The sequence below is a fragment of the Triturus cristatus genome, chromosome 3_2, assembly GCF_964204655.1.
Source record: "Triturus cristatus chromosome 3_2, aTriCri1.1, whole genome shotgun sequence".
NCBI lineage: Eukaryota > Metazoa > Chordata > Amphibia > Caudata > Salamandridae > Triturus > Triturus cristatus.
In genome coordinates, this window is record NC_140584.1 from 1,052,187,744 (window position 1) to 1,052,205,467 (window position 17,724).

Sequence of the window (17,724 nt, forward strand, 5' to 3'; positions counted from 1 at the left end):
GAACACATCCAGCCATACTGGACTCAGGTAATCGATGAGGTGGACAAGCATTTTAGCACAGCGATACCACGCTTCCCGGCGTATATATTGTTGGGCCTTCCAAATCCCTTGACATACCCGCTCAAATCGCGCAGGGGTCGACAAATGGCAATTGCGCTGGGATCAGCGATACAGAATATACTCATTCACTGGCGCACCTCCACCATTCCGACCTTCACGGGCTGGTATATATCGTTTGGGGCATGTCCTTGGCATGGAGGAACTTACGTTAACGATGGCGGGAGAGGGCACCAAGTATGGGGAGCTGTGGAAACCTTTTCTGGCGCTCTTTTCCTCCGAATTCCGAGAGGTTACTTGCCCTCGCTACTTGCGCTTGTTGCGCTTATCAGAAGAGCAGGGGGAGGAGAGGTGATAAAGACCTGACTGGGGAGCTGGAGGGCTGCGTTGGTGGACATGGAACAGGGGAGGGTGTTGGCAGGGTTCAGGGAGGGGACGGGTGAGGGTATTGTTGGGGGGGTTCCTTTTGATGGTGTTTTCGTTTAGACTCTGTATGGTTTTCTCTGCCAGGGCATATGCCCAATGCTCATTACATACTTACATGATGGTTGGTTCTGTCACCCATTTTAAGTCCACAGGGAGTTGATAACCCCACCTGTCAGAGTCTCTATGTGTGTTTCTGAAATCTCAATAAAAGATTTAAACCATAAAAGGGTAGCAGGGCTAGCCATGCTAGAAAAGGGAAGGCAATCACAATTCCAGAGAATGAGAAAGTGGTCTTCTTATCAGAAATACAATGAGAAGTCTTATTGGTTGTGGAAGAATATAGGTCTCACTTCAAAAGCATGGGTGTGAGACCACAAACTCTTCTCCTGAAAAATGTAGATTTTCCACAGCCTTGATGGGCAGAAAATCTGGATTTTATTAAAGACTCGGAGGCTAATATTATGCAATATTCCTTTATTGCTACCACCACAGCAGCATATTCAAACCATCTAGAACTGAAGAACTAAGAACACACAAAACATTTCAAAAGGCATAAAAAACCCCAGCAACCAGCAACCAGTCCACTTCCTTCTTAATTGATCTGCGTACAAAGGAAGTAAGAAAAAGTCATTTTAAAAAATTTCCTATGAGATTCAAACAGCATGAAATCCTTAAGAACAAACACAACATCCAACAACGATCTCCAAAACTTCTCAGACTTGACCAGCTGTGAAAAGATAAAACAACGTCCGGGTAGGGAAAAAACTGGAAGGTATAATATTAGCCTCTGCTTCTTTAATAAAATCCAGATTTTCTGCCCATCTGCCAGGCTGTGGAAAATCTACATTTTATGGCAAGACCGGAGGCTAATATTCTGCAAGTTTAAAGCTTAATCAAACCTAAAGCAGCATTATCAATCGGCATGAAATAAAAACGTCTGAACACAGAATAAGAACACCAATCAGCACAACGGAAAATGTCCTGAAGACTACCCCCAACCAGACATGCCTTAGAAGCTGCAGCACCTCTCACAGAATGTGCACCAAACATACTCACACCCACCCCACATTTAATCAACATTTCCTTCACCCATTTAGCCAAGGTGGGAGAAGAGATAGCTTTGTGGGGATGCCTAAAAGAGATCAATAACTGATGAAACCCAGAAGGCCTACGCGGCAATGCTCTCTTTTCATACTCCTTAACACAACGAATCACACACAACTTCCTTCTCTTAGCAAAATAAGGATAGAAAATTGTAGACAAATTTGTCTTAGTCCTTTGTCTAATATTGAAACAAAACCCCTCATGAGTATAAGATGTAAAAGACACTTCCAGAGCCTTAACATCAGAAACCCTGCGGTAAGAGATCAGACACAACAAAGTAGACAATTTAATCGATAAATCCCTCAGACTCTAATCACAATTATCACTCCAAGAATCCAAGAACAATAAAACACTTTAAACATCCCACAGAACCGAATGCCTAGACCACAGGTGGTTTAGCGATTCTAATGCTTCTCATCAACCTTCTTACGATAATATACTGACCTACTGAAAAACCACCAACCAGAACATGACCCGCGGAAATTGCAGACATATACAAATTTACAGTACTTTAAGCCAGACCATTGGAAAACAACTCCGATAAAAAATTCAAAATCTGAACTAAATCCGCTGAAATGGGATCAAAACCCCTCTTAGCACACCAGCGATCCAATTTTCCCCAGGCCAATCTATAAGCCTTCCCGGTGTCTGGGGCCCAGGACTCTCTAATAAGTCTGGAAGCATCATTAGAAAGTCCCGTCTTTTCCCAAACTCTCCTGAAAGTTTCCAAGCCACTAACTGAAGCTGTCTTGCTACCAGAAGACTGTGAACCTCCTCTTGAGGTCCTTGAAGAATCCCTTGAAAAAATGGTAACAAAATTGGAAGATCCACACTCATCTCCAACACGAGGCCCACAATGGAGTCACAACAACCACTGTTTCCTTCCATTTGAGAATCATCCCTGAAACTCTGCTTATCAATGCAAAAGGAGGAAACATGTAAGCTTGAAGATTCCTCCAATCTTGCAGAAAAGCATATATCCCTGCTGTATCCGGATCCGGTCGCCAACTGAAAAATCTCTCCACCTGATGATTCATACTGTTCGCAAAAAGGTCCATCTGAAACGGACCCCACAAACAATTCAACCTCTTGAACACACCTCTGTCCAGCATCCAGTCGCTCAAATCCCTGAAATTTCTCGAGAACCAGTCTGCAACCGAGTTCGACAAACCCGGAATATGTTCGGCCTGAATAGCAAGATCTTTCTCCAAACAATACTCCCAAAAGGTTTTTGCAACATCTGCCAGTCCCTCTGAACGAGGTCAAACCCAACCTGTTGACATAATGAACTGCCGACACATTGTCCATCCTTAAAATCACTGAACATTTCACACTCTCCTCTGCAAAACACCTTATTGCAAAAGAACCTGCCAACAATTCCAAACAATTTATATTCATGCTCTTTTCCTGATCCATCCAGCGACCACCAGTTCTCAAACAACCATAACTTGCACCCCAGCCTTCCAAGCTTGCATCCGATTCTATTACAAGATCTGCATTCTCTCCAAAAATTGCTCAGCCATTCCAAGCCTCCATATTTCTCAACCACCAATTCAACTCCTGCCTCACTTCCAAAGAAAGACAAACTTTCTCTGAGTACTTCAAACCGTTCCTTAAGTTATATGCTTTCAATCTTTGTAATGCCCAATAATACTAAGGACCTGGAAAAATTGCCTGAATAGTAGAAGAAAGTAGTCCAACAATACTGGCTAACATTCTCAATGAAAAACAATCTAACTTGAGAGTATTCTTTAACTCCTTCCTTATTCTCTTCAACTTTTCCTTTGGTAACCTCAAAAAACCTCCCACAGTGTCTATCACAAAACCCAAAAACTGTGTTTGCTGACTTGGCACAAATTGAGATTTCGTTTTGTTCACAACAAAAATTCCAACAGATTCACAGCCAGATTCGTATGACAAATCAAAGTAGATTTGTCTTGATCCAAAAGCGAAATGTCGTCTAGATAAATAATCAGACATATGCCCCTCTGCCTCAGATAAGCTGCTCCCGGGCGAAGAACCTTTGTAAAGCACCAAGGTGCCGATGAAAGGCCAAAGGGTAGACACACAAACTTCCACAAGCTCTCCTTCCACTGAAATCTCAATAACCTCTGATGCTCCTTCCAAATCGGTATTGTCAGATTCGCATCTTTCAAGTCTAAACAAGTCATCCACTCTCCCTTCTGCAGAACATCCTTTAATAAGTGCATCCCTTCCATCTTGAAGTGATGGTACACCACCCAATCGTTCAGCTCTCTCAAACTTATGACAGGACGCATACCCTTGCCTTTCTTCTCGACCAGAAATATGTTGCTCACAAAGCCATTTGTCAACTCCAACTCTCTCACAACAGCCCCTTTTGCTATCAACTCCTGAATCTCTAAATCTATCAAATTTTCTTGATCTCTCTGAAAAACCAACCTCTTGGGCCACCTTGTCTGCACTGGAAAACCAATAAACTCTATTCGAAATCTCTGGACAGTTCACAACACCGAAGTATCCCTTGTAATCACCAACCAATTTTCTTGAAATTGGACAATTCTGCCACCCAATTTTAAGGAGACAACAGAAGGGCCTTGACTTACCAACAGCACCTCTGCCTCTTCTTTCCCCACAAAAGTTTCTTCCTCGAAATGTACTCCTTTGCGGAAAGAATCCACCTCCACGGTAGGCTTGTTGTCCTTGAAAACCTCTGTATCCACAAGTAAAGGAGCCTCTAGTGATTCCCTGACCACGGCCGGGGATCCGACTCCTCGTTCACCCGCCTGACCAAAAACACGCTCCTGAAAGACTTTCTTAATATCCTTCTGTGACTTTTGAAGGGAACTAAAAGCACCAACATATCTTAAAAGATCTTTAATAAAAAAATAACCAAATAAAAGTCCATTAGCTTAACATCCCTCCTCCTTCCTTGCCAATTCAGCCAATTTAGTGTCAATCTTTAATAAAATACCCTTTCTTCTCTCAATGGATAGGGCCGTGTTGGCATTACCCAGAAGAAAAATGCTCCTCTGAATCCACCTATTAGACCCCGTCCTCACCAATGTCACCTATTAGACCCCGTCCTCACCAATGTCGCTAACATCACCACCAGTCCACCCCTGACTCTGCCATGGACCGATCATTTCTTAGTCCCTATCTCTTGGGATGCCCCCACTATAACCCCTCAAACTACGAAAATCCAGGTCACCGATAGACGGTGGCACAAACTTTTACCCACGGAATGGGCCACCACTCTCTCAAACACCATCCCTGAGCTCTCCATCGAGCCTGGTACGGCCGATTTGCAGTTTAATTCCTGGATCACATCTTCGCTAGACAAACTAATACCTAAAACAGACACTCTCAAGCATATCAAAAGAGTGCCCTCTGCTCAGTGGTGTACCCCAGAGCTCAAAGTTCTACGCCAGGAATGTAAGAGAACGGAACGCTCCTGGAGGAAAGATAAGTCCAAAACGAACAAAGATGCTTACTCTATCTCCCTTTTAACTTACAAAACATCCATTCGTAAGACCAAAAGCGCTTTTTTCCAGGAGAGAATAGAAAAAGCAGTATGTTCGAGTAAAGAATCCTTCGTCATTCTAAAAGAACTTTTGAAGACCCCTGATCCTGGACAGAGAAACCCCCCAGATCCTAAAGCCGATCAGGAAAAATGCCATCAGTTGGCCAACTTTTTTCAAGAAAAAATACTAAAAATCCTTGATTCAATCCCCCCTGGTAGTTCGTATGAGGAAAACGACCCACCGAACACTTGGTCATCCATCTGCCTCCCCTCTTGGGGTCAAGTAACTATCGAAGAAGTGGGAATTACTCTAAACTCCATTAAAAGCGGATCTCCCAGGGACCCCGCACCGCTTCGGACCCTTAAGGAAGTAGCTTCCATCATTGTTCCCCCCTTACCCACCTGATCAATGCCTCATTCCAACAGGGAGTCGTGCCCCCGAGCTGGAAGGCGGCAGTAGTTAAAGCACTGTTGAAGAAACCCTCCCTTGATCCCGAAAATCTGGCCAATTTTAGGCCAATCTCTCTTCTCCCAGGGATCGGCAAGGTTGCTGAAAAACTGGCCAATAAGAAACTTTCACAGTTCCTGGAGGACAACAACAGACTAAAAAGCTCTCAGACAGGTTTTCGTCCGGGGCAGGGCACGGACATCGCCCTCCTGGCAGCGATAGAGGAGGCCAGAGCACTCTTAGACGAAGGAGCATCAGTGGCAGTAATCCTCCTCGACCTGAGTGCGGCCTTCGATACCGTAAACCACCAACTTCTTATTAAGCGGCTCAAGAGAGTCGGTGTGGAAGGCTCCGCCTTAGCCTGGCTGTCATCCTTTCTGGCCCAACGCACCTTCCAGGTCTGGGAAAACAACACCTGCTCCTCCGAAACTCCCCTCCAATGCGGCGTGCCTCAGGGCTCCTCCCTGAGCCCCACATTATTCAATATCTATATGGCCCCATTGGAGGAGGTTATCACCCCATTCGGAGTGAGCGTCGTCAGCTATGCTGACGACACTCAATTAGTTGTGTCATTATCCCATCCCAGTCAACAACCAGCAGATTTATTTAACTGCCTTACGCAGGTTCAACGCTGGATGAACAGCTCAGCCTTAAAACTGAACGGAGCAAAGTCTGACGTTCTCCTCCTTGGCCAGAAAGGACCTACCCTCCCCCTGAACATCTGGCCAGGATGTCTGGGTCCTCCACCTGACCCGAAACAAGAAGTAAAAAGCCTAGGCGTGTGGCTCGATACAGACCTCTCGCTCACCACGCAAGCAAAAAAAGTAGCCGGGACGTGCTTCGGGCTCTTGAAATCACTGCGGAAGATCCTGCCCCTCTTGCCCCCCCACTCGCAAAAATTGCTAATTCAAGGCCTGATTCTCTCTAGGCTTGATTATAGCAATGCTATCTACTTGGCCGCCCCTGAAGCAACAATGAACAAGCTTCAGAGAATTCAGAATGTCGCCGCTAGGATTCTCACTAATACTCCCGCCAGATCCTCGGCCAAACCAGCACTAAAACTCCTTCATTGGCTCCCAATTAGGGAGCGGGTCAAATTTAAGGCCCTGTGCCTAGTCCACAAACTGCTACAAAATCAAGGCCCCCCTATTCTCAGAAAATTTATCAAACCTTATAAATCCTCTAGATCTCTTCGCTCTGACAAGGAGAATCTCATCATCACTCCCAGGTTTAAGAAGGCACGTTCAGGCGGAAGACGTTTCTCAGTCCACACCGCCCGCCTCTGGAATGCACTCCCCCGCGACCTGAGAATTGAACCACTTTACCCTCGCTTCAGGAAGCGGTTGAAAACCCACCTTTTTCCTTAAAAGCAACTTGCTCTTCCGGAACCCCGATCTTCTACCCCCCCCCCCCCCTTACCCCCCTCCTTTCCCGGCCCTCTGACCTGTAGAGGTATGGTTCTTAGCGCTGGGATACCTCCGGGTGACTACGCGCTCTACAAAAATAAATAATAATAATAATAATAATAATAATTGTCTTAATTCCTCAACATCCACATTTTTCCTATTTACATAAGCTTCCTCAGCCAAATCAAAAACCCTTGATAAAGGACCAATGACATCCAAGAGTTTGTCTTGACAAGACTTCAAACCTTTATCTAGGCCCTTCTTGGGGTCTCACCCCCCTTTGGCTATAAAAGCAATAATTTTTACATCCAAATCTGGTGTAGCAACCACCTTATTATCAAGAGAGGGTCTTGGACATTCAGATCTTAATCTGACTCGTACCTCCTTCGGAATTTCTCTCCTGATCCAATATTCAATATACAGAGCTACATGTTCAGATGGGGACCATTCGGGCGACAAAGGATGCTTAATCAGGAGTGGATCAAACATAGAATGACCAAAAGGATCCAAAATTGATCCAACATCTTTTTCCAAAACACCCTCCTTTGCCAAGTCCCCATCAGCAAAAACCTCCTCCTCTGAATCAAAATCCGAGGAGCAACTTAGTTCCACCTCAGCACTACCTGAGGACTCATCACAAAGCACCACCTTGTGCTTTCGATCTTTCAATCTCTTAGAAGTACCTCTTTGTGGGACTACATTTTGCACCTCATGGATGCCCTCAGCATCGTCCATATGGCTGTCTCTACAGCAAACATGTTCTACCTTTGTAGACTTCACTCTTTTAGACAAGCCTTCATTGCTTGTGACATACTTCCTTTTGCGTGACTCTTTTGCCTGATCTTTTTGCTACCTCAGTCTCAGTAGCCGACCAGAACTGTTCCTCCTCAGGAACATTAGACTTCTTTGCAAGTAATTCCAACTTTTTCTCCATTCTCAAAGATAACTCACAAGTTATATTTTCAATAGCTGTATTCAGTTTCTCCCCGGAGAAACCTCAACAGAGCCCTCGCCTTTATCCATTTCAAAGCACTTAACACAGACTCTATTCATCTCAAAAGAGTCAAATAAAATCTTAAATAGACCAAAGACAAGCAGAATAGGCAATAAATAAGCTACAAGAATAAACACCTCATTAAAGTCATAAAATCACCCACCAAGAACAAAATGTATTCCTCTAAAATAAACTGACAGCTTAACAAAGTCAGTCTAAAAGAAGAAATGCTCACAAAACATGCAATCATTCGCAAAGAGCAATGTACACATTTCTTCTCATCCGAACGTTCTAAAGAAGCGCACGCTAAGGAAACCCCAAAGGCTCAAACTTCTATTCCCAACAGCGTTTACTGGCTCGAGCACACGCTCGCAAAACCAATAAGCGCCACCATAGCAACACCATAGAGCGCCCGCTAAAGGAAACCCCAAAGGCTCAAACTTCTATTCCCAACAGCGTTCACTGGCTCGAGCACACAGTCGCGTAACTAACAAGCGTCACCATAGCAACATCGCTACGGAAAAACAATCCGATCAATTTCGTCAAACTTAAAGCCTGCGCCTAAACGAGCACACGCACGAGAACGATCACATGCGCCAGAGAGCCGCGCAGAGGACAAACATCCGACACGGTACTCATCTCCATAGTTACATCTCCATAGGAACGTCTCCGCGAGTCATGCCGTTTTAAAAAGAGCGGTTATGCCTCGCGAAGACGAAACCACAAAACCACTTAAATTTTAGCTTGAACCAAAACTAAACGGCAAGATACACAGCATGTCAAAATGACATTTCCTCTAAAAATGCTAACATTTCAAATTAGTTAAAGTACACTATGAGCTTCAAACATAATTTTCATTTAACAATATAATACAAATCAACTTAAAGCACACAAAACCTTTCAACTTAAACCCCCAGAGAATAAAATACATTCTCACCAGTATAAAGCTCATTCACATAAATCCTTCTAAAAATAAAATGAACTGTACTTATCTCTGAGCAGCAGCAATAAAAGAAGGAAGTGGACTGGTTGCTGCAGGGTTTTATGCCTTTTGGAATGTTTTGTGTGTTCTAAATTCTTCACTTCTAGAAGCTTTGAATATGCTGCTGTGGAGGTAGCAATAAAGGAATATTGCATAATATTAGCCTCCGGTCTTGCCATAAAATTCCTTATCTCTTCTTCTGGTAAAGTGTGGGGTCTCCAGCATAGAGGAGGAAAGGAAAAAGTCACTTCTGGAGGATGTGAAAATTATCTCTTTTCTGGATTAGGGAGGAGTGGCCTTCCAGCTGTAGACATAGGGTTGATCTCATTTCTAGAGGAAGATGGGATAGTATGAAGAATTAAGAATGTGTTTAAGCAAGTTGTATTTGTAGGAGGGCCATCACCTTTCTCTGTTCTTTATTCCAGGCACGTGCGGTTTCAAACCAGATTGTCCAGTTTACAAACAATGAAATCGCACTGGATGATGAGCGGTCACTCGCCTTCATACAGTTTTCTCAGTATGTAGAGCATGACCTGACCCTTTCGCCAGAGACTCCAGCCAGAACCACCTTTGTTCAGAGCCTGGACTGTGACCACACCTGTGTCAAGGCACCACCCTGCTTCCCACTGAGGGTATTATGCAGACCAGTGTTTATTTTTATTTTTTGAAATCTGTTTTTTATTAATTTTCCAAAACATTTACAATAATTCGGCATACTTTCATAGGAGTTCATTTGTCCTAACACTCGTTGCTAATAACAGTTCATATCAAATATGAAAGGACATGGCTGCGTAGTAATTTGTAGAATTTTGACTTCATCAATTGGTACGGAAATCCCGTATGTAGTGTGGGTCTCAAGCATTGCTAAGTACAGCCCATCAAATCGCTACACAGGTAATTCAAGTTATCTGTTCAGATCCCTCAGCCGAATCCATATCTGCTTCAAACAGATAACAATGAAACTAAACACGTAAAACCTCAACCACCTCAACTGAGACCAGCTCCCCCATATGTATTCTTATGCCCGCTACCCTACTGTTCCCCTCCTCTCATGTCGGTGTACAATGACTTAAGTGTTACTCTCGGTCATGTGCCTAGATGCGTGTGCTCGCGGCATCTAAAATAGGTGTATATCGTGTGTGGAACATAACAAGGTCACTCCGGCGGACCCCCCGCTTCCTGTCTTGAAGACGTCTCCCCACCAGCTGGCTCTCCCCCCCGGTCCATCCCCTCAACATGTTTGAGCGCCCGGAGGAACTCCTCCCACTGCGCCACTATGGACGTCTTCCTCAACCCTAATGTCTCCTCTCGTCTAATGGCGGTCCCTTCCGCTCCGGCCCACGCGACAAGCGAGTGCCTCCATGCGTGCGGATGAGGTGGGTCTTGCGCCTTCCATCTCCTGGTTAGGAGGCGCTTCGCGACCGCAAGTCCCAAGTCCTGGAACCGAGACGTCACCTTGGTGGTCGGCGTCCTGCGAAAGTGATGCAGCAGGTGGACCATCCAGTCAAAAGGTATGTCACGGCTCGTTATAGTGCGCAGGGACTCATTAATCGCATACCAATATGAATGTAATTTGCGACAGCTCCACAGCATGTGTATTATGTCAGCCCCCGGCTCAGCACATCTAGGGCACAGTGCATCAGTGCGGTGGAAGTATCTATTGAGGGCCGCGGGGGTAAGATATGCCCTGTGTATGACGAACAACTGTATCTGTCGGAGACGCATATTTCTGGGTATACGCACCGGGCCTTTCAATATTCGCTCCCATTCTTTATCTGCCAGCTGCCTCCCCAGGTCGAGCTCCCACTTGTGTCTGAGCGGCTCTAGGGTGATCGCCGTGTGTATCCGCAATGACGCTGCAAACCATCGAATCAGGCGCCGGCCTCTCCCCATGTCGTGTAAATATTGTATAGTGAGGTGCTGGCTGGGCTCTGCGGTCATGTCTCCCCACTTGGCAACCAAAGTCCTAACTAATGAATGATACGTTAAGAATTGCCCCGGTGGTAATCCCCCATCCTCAACCAGCGATTCATATGGGAGGAGCACTCCATCTCGATACAGGTCCCCCAGAGTCTGAATATCTGCCTCCCGCCAACGCGCAAGCGCAAGGGAGGTGAGCGATCTTGTTCCCCTAGGGGAGCCCTCCAACGGTAATGCCGGCACATACGGGAACACATGTCTGGTAAGGAATAGGCTCCTGCGGAAGCATCGGTATGCCACAGCAAGAAGGAGCGGAGTTGGCATCACAGTCCTAGAGGCTGGGTGAAAAAGCACTAGTAACTGCTCAAGAGAGCGTGGCGGCAATATGGACGCAGTGTCCTCCCGACCCTTGAACGCCAACCAGCGGGCTATCCACTGCAGTTGGGCCGCTAAGTAATAATGCTCAAAACAAGGCACAGCTAGGCCTCCTTGGTCCGTGGGGAGATAGAGTTTTTGTAGCGGCATCCTGTGCCGGCTGTTCCCCCAGATGAAGTCCCTGAGAAGTCGCGACAGTTTAGCAAAAAAGGTTGCTGGGACATATACGGGTAAATTAGCAAAATAGTATAGCAACCGAGGGAGGATCACCATTTTGGACAGCGCCACTCTACCTGTGACCGTTAGCAGCAATGCGTTCCAGAAGTGTACCTGGGACTTCATGGCCGTAAAGGCCCTACCCAGATTGCCATCCAGGAGATCCGCCGGTTGACGATAGATCCGAAGCCCCAAATACCGGAAGGCATCTCTCCTCCACTGTACTTTAGTGCCATTCAAGGTGTATCCGGGGTCCTGCCGCCCGTCACCGAACGCATAGAGGTAAGATTTACTGGCGTTCACCCGGAGTCCCGAAAGGGCAGCAAAGTCACCAAAATGTGGGCTAACTGAGGGGGGATATCGTCTATATCTCTCACGTACACCAGCAGGTCGTCAGCATAAAGCGACACCTGATGGACTGCGTCTCCCAATGGTATGCCAGCCCCCATCCTCTCCCGTATAGTTGCCGCCAGGGGCTCCATCGCCAAGGCGAACAGGAGTGGCGACAGCGGGCATCCTTGCCGAGTACCCCTACAGATTGGTATGGCGTCAGAGATGTAAGGACCCACCCGCACCGTAGGGTACTTATATAGAAGGCCCACCATGTGCAGGAAGCCCAAGCCAAGGTCATAGCGCAACAGCAGCACCGAGAGGTATCGCCACTCCAGGCAATCAAATGCCTTTTCCAGGTCCAATATTAGACAGCCTGCCCTGGGCCACTCCTGTGTGCTGTCTGTCGCCACCCTAAAAAACCTCCTCAGGTTCAAGGACGTGCTGCGTTTCGGCACAAAACCATTCTGGTCCATGTGAACCAGGTGCGAGACCACCGGCGCCAATCGCTCCGCCAGCACCTTAGCCAGGACTTTACAGTCAACGTTAAGAAGCGCCAATGGGCGGTAAGACCCCAGATCTGTGGGATCCCGGTCCGGTTTGGGGAGGGACACCAGATAAGCCTCCCGCATCGACGGAGGTAGCTCGCCCGTCTCGACCGCCGCCGCATACACTTTGTAGAGGTGCGGCACCAGGTGCTCCCGGAAGGCCTTGTAGAACTCCGTGGGCAGGCCGTCCGGACCCGAGGTCTTCCCGGATGCCATGGAAGATATAGCGTCTCCTATTTCCTCCAATGTGAGGGGACAATTAAGGGCTTCTTGGTGCTCATCGGTAGCCGTTGGCAGATGTGCTTGTCCGAGAAACCGCTCTAGGTCGTCCCCCGAGCAACGGACTTGTGCTCAGTACAACTGTGTATAGTGATCTACCATAACCCTGTGAATCTCCCTTTGAGTACACACAAGGCCTCCCTCTGGTGTGCGCACCGCCGCAATCGGGGCACGGGTGGCCTCTTGTTTCAAAAGCCAGACGAGCAGCCGTCCTGCTCTGTCCTCCGAGGCATGCATGCGAGCCGTATGTACCGCATAGTTCAGGCACCTCAAGCGTTCCAGGAGTGTAGCGTGATTCAGTCGGAGATCTGCTAGTTGGTGTGTGTGTCTACCGCTGCCCTCCCCCTCCCATTCGTACCGCAGCAGCTGGGATTCAATGGGGGCGAGCGACCGCGCTAGCTGTCTTCGCATGTTCCACGTGGCTCCCAAGCAGTGACCTCGGAGTACTACTTTAAGCGCGTCCCACTCCACCCTCGCATCACTCGCTGTGCCCTCGTTGAGCTCGAAATAGGAAAGGAGAGCGTTTTCCACTTTGAGTCGGAATTCCGGATCCTCCAGCACGGTAGGTTGGAGACGCCAAGTGGGTATAGGAGGACGATCCGCATCCCAGCTAAGCTGGAGCCACAGGGGATTGTGATCGGAGTGCGTTCGCCCCAAGTATTCTGCTTTCACCACCAGCAGCAGCAGCGCCGGAGAATCCACAATCCTGTCCAGGCGCACGTGTAGGTCATGCGTCTTGGAGTAATACGAATAAGTGCAGTCTATGGGGTACAGGGTCCGCCAGATATCAAGTACCCCCCATTGCGAAAGCCATTCAGTCAGCGCACGCGCCGCAGAGGCAGCCGACGTCGCGCGAAGTGGAGGGAAGGACCTATCTAGATGCACGTCAAGTACAGAGTTAAAGTCCCCGCCCATCAGCCAGGGGAGCCCGGCGTAAGGGGTCAGTGCCAGAGATATTTGTGTGAGGAAGGATATTTGGTCGACGTTCGGAGCATAGATCGAGGCCAGCAGTATGGGTTGGCCATTAAGTGTGCCCCGCACAAGAGTGTACCTACCTGCAGGGTCCACAGACACGTCCGTACTGACAAACGGGACTCCCGCCCTGACCCACACGAGAGTGCCCCTGGCGTGTGTCGAGTACACTGTGCCATACACCTGCCCCCTCCAGCGCCTGCGCAGCTTCTCTAATTCTGGCTGAGCCATGTGTATCTCCTGTAGTAGAGCGATTCCAACTGAGTGTCGCTGGAGGTAAGCGAAGATGGAGTATCTCCGCGTGGGGGTATGCATGCCCCGTATGTTCCGCGTGAGGATGCTAACGCGTGTCATGGCTAAACTGTATAGGCATTAGGGGGCTCGGGTACGGGACAAGTGTCAGCCAGCTTGCGCTGAGGTAAACTAAGGGAGCTTTGGTCTGAGATAACAATGACAACATAATAACAATAAAAACTTAACGGCTGGGGCGAACCTCACAAGTGTATCCGTCCAAACGTACGCTTCCTTGCGTGTGTGAAAACTAGGTCAGGGTGTGACCTGGGGGAGTTTGCGTGTAGATGACAGCTCGCTATCGCTATCCCTGTGTGCCCCATGAACGTGGTGCGCCGCTAATAAGTGTCGCCAGCTTTGGCTAATGCAGCTAGTGAGGCACAGGCAAAGAACACGGGAACTGCACCCATCAGCCACTCCCCTATGAGGGGTCCCAACATGAGACAGGCAGTGGTAAACTCAACAGCTCCCTCACCCAGTTCGGCAGATCCGCCTGGTCAGTCTCATCGCCCATTCTCCCTCTCCTCCCCGCCAGCTACATCAACTTATGCAGACCAGTGTTTATTGTATCATATCTGTTCACATGATGAGATTAAAGTTCCTCTAGCTGCTCACCTTCTGCGCTTGATGTAATCAATAACACTATTGAATTCATTAAGTAAATGATTCTAGAAGCTATCCAATAATGCAATGGTTAAATGAAACATTAAGGCTGTCATCTGCAAGACAGCTGTCATGGAACAACCCTCAAACATGGGCAGATGCCTGAGTTACCCTCCACTTGGTTCCTGCACATTTTTAGATGTTGTGGAAATGTTGTTTATCCATTGTAGAGTGATGCTGGCTGGCTTTGCCATCAGGAAAATTATTGGATGGACTCCATTATGGAGGAAATTACATCGGAGAGAATCCACTTTTTAGAGCGGTCCCTCTGATGCCATTCACCTACAAGCATCCGTTCTGTTCAGAACTGTCATATCGACAATGGTGGTCCAACACAAGGAAATGACATGGAATATCTAAAATATGCAGAAATATAACTCCCAGTGGATGGGGAATACTAATAAGGTAATTTAAAAAAATACCCTCATTTTGGTCTTCTGTCTGCCGAAATTACATCAGTAACATAATAGTCAGTACAATGTAGGCACTGATTCAAATTCTAGCGTCCCCATCGAGGGAAATAAAGAGTTACTCGACCTACCCCCGGAGGCCTGTCCATACGTTGTGGTGTTGGCTGGCGTCCCTTTTTTGAGACAGGATCAGAAAGAATCTTGGGAGCAATTACGTTGTAAATGCGTGGATTGGTTATCTAAACATAAGCGGTTTAGGCCATCTTTAATTGATAACATTATTATGGTCAGACGAGTAGGATGGCTTGGAATATCCCCCAAATCTATCAAAGGGGACTGTATAATTATTAATTTTCGCAGACAATCGGTGGCAAAAGCTATTTTATCGCCACACAGAGAAGAGGCCAGTTATAGTACTGGTATATGGGCACTACCCTTAGGCTACTTTTACAAACCGGCTTTTGAAGCCCTCAATCCCAACACGCGTAATACTATCCCAATTAATAATAGATTCACATCGCTGTCAGGTCTGGATTGTCAAGATTGACTGCCATCCCTATCAACAAGGGAAGTGTTAAGCGATGCTCCGTTATTAGCACTGAATGATATATATACTCAGGCTAGTCCACAGGATGTCCCGGTCACACTAGCAGCAGACTCGACACTTAAGATTCTGAGCTGGAACATTGCCGGCCTGGCATCCAAGTTAAATTTACGAGATTGGAGGGAGCTAATAAGTGGTCAGGACATTGTAATGTTTCAAGAGACCTGGGCAACCCAGGAGCTGTCTATGGAGGGTTTTGAGTGTTATAACATTCTATCCCCCATTCCCACTGTAGGAAGGCCCGTTGGTGGCCTTTCCACCTGGATAAACATCAAGGCAGGTGGTCGTACCAGGGTTGTGCCCACAAACAGCGACATATTTCAAGTATCCCTTTATACTCGGGGGGCCTCTTTATACATAATCAATTTTTATAACAATGATTTTAAAAATGTTCCCAATATGAACTTTTCAAAGTTGTTTGATTTTATTTCCAAGATAGAAATAGAATATGGCGCTCTAAATAAAGGTATATGTCTAGGTGGAGACTTTAATGTCAGGCTCCCTAGAACTATTAACTCTGATAACCGGTCTAACATCAAAAGCACGTTATGTAAGAGAGGTGAGCAGCTAATGAACCACCTAACCTCGCAGAACTTTTCAGATATCATGGAAATAGCAACTATTGATGGATGTACTGTACCAACCTATAGAAGTCGGGGCTCAACATCTACCATCGACTATATCTTTGTATCAGCACCCCTCGCTAACTATGTGCTAAAGGCAGAAGTAATCCCGACAATACATGGAGATCATAATCCCATTAGTACCATTTTAAGTTTCACATGCCGCCCAATGTATGAACACACGCATGGAGCAAGGGATATAATGATATCAACTGATAACCTCCGTCTTGTGTGGCGTGGCATTGATAACAAGGCATTATTTCAAACAATGGTTAAATCGCACCATAACTTAATTAATGTATGCCTGACTTATAGCGAAAAGAACAGCGAGGTAGTCCACGCGTTTTCCGAGCTCTGCAACGGCATCAGGAAAATATTGTCTAAGCCATTTAAGAATAAAAATCTAGATCCTAGGTGGTTTGACGCAGAGTGCTCTGCGGCTAATAGAGCGTTAAGAAAGGCTCTCCAAACTAAACCTAGAGATAGTCTTCTTGTGTCAACATTGAGAAATAATTACAAGAAGGCTACCACACGTAGGAAGGAGGAGATCACTAACGATCATTGGACTCAACTTGTGCGCGCTAATGAGCTAAAAAATGGTAAAAACTTCTGGAAAACTGTCAAAGATATGAAACTGGTGGGAAATACATCCACACCAATTAGCTGCAATATTTCCAGCGAGGTTTGGGAGGCTCACTTTAGTAAAATCTATGCAACTCCCATTGTTTGTGAACCCAGGGAGCTCACATATACTGCTAACATCTTGATCGATCTCTCTGAAGTTGAAGAAGCAATTAGCCAAAGTCTGGGAGGAAAAGCCCCCGGCCCAGACGGTCTTCCTATCGACCTTATTAAGAGTTACCCTGAATTTTGGGCGCCATTACTTACTAATGTTATTAAAAATTTGACCAATTCATCCATTCCCGAGACCTGGTCCTGTAGCACTATTGTCCCAATTTTCAAGAAGGGCGACCGTTCAAATCCGAGTTGCTACAGGCCAATATCGTTGATTGACAACACCCTTAAAATTTTGGGAAGGGTGCTGTTTAATAAGATCAATTCATGGGCTGAGGATTCTAAGGTGCTCCATCCATGCCAGTTGGGATTCAGGAGTAAGGTTGGCACCGTGGAACAGTGCCTCAACCTTAACTTAATTATTGGTAAATACAACGCAGCCAAGAAAGTCCCTATGTACCTGGCATTTATGGACCTCACCTCGGCCTTTGATTTCGTTAATAGATCACGATTGTGGCAAATCTTGTTGGATCTCGGGCTGGATGAATCTTTAGTTTCTTTTTTAGCCTACCTGCACAGAGACCTAAAAGCCAGGGTGCGTATTAGTATGGCTGGTGAGATTTCCAAAGCTATTGAAGTTGGCAGAGGGGTCAGACAAGGCTGCGTACTGGCCCCTCTCCTATTCATCTTATATATCAATGGCTTAACTAAATCATTGACAATCTCAACAATAGACGTCCCAACAATTGGTGGCAATAAAATCCCTGCACTGCTATATGCCGACGACGCAGTCTTGATGGGGCGCACTCCTAAAGCCCTACGCAGCCTGGTCCAAGATT

The 17,724-nt window shown here is 46.7% G+C and overlaps 1 protein-coding gene across 3 annotated transcripts in view; it reads left to right on the forward strand.

Moving 5' to 3' along the window:
• The window catches only part of LOC146859096 (eosinophil peroxidase-like), a 306,952-nt gene that overhangs the window by 186,619 nt on the left and 102,609 nt on the right, over positions 1–17,724 (forward strand). For 2 of the 3 annotated variants that reach the window (XM_085649750.1, XM_085649749.1), the window contains exon 7: positions 9,345–9,551. The exons of the other annotated variant lie outside the window; for it this stretch is intronic. In XM_085649750.1, coding sequence (XP_085505876.1) covers positions 9,345–9,551 — 207 coding nt within the window. The remainder of the gene's footprint in view (positions 1–9,344; positions 9,552–17,724) is intronic. 3 annotated transcript variants of the gene reach the window in all.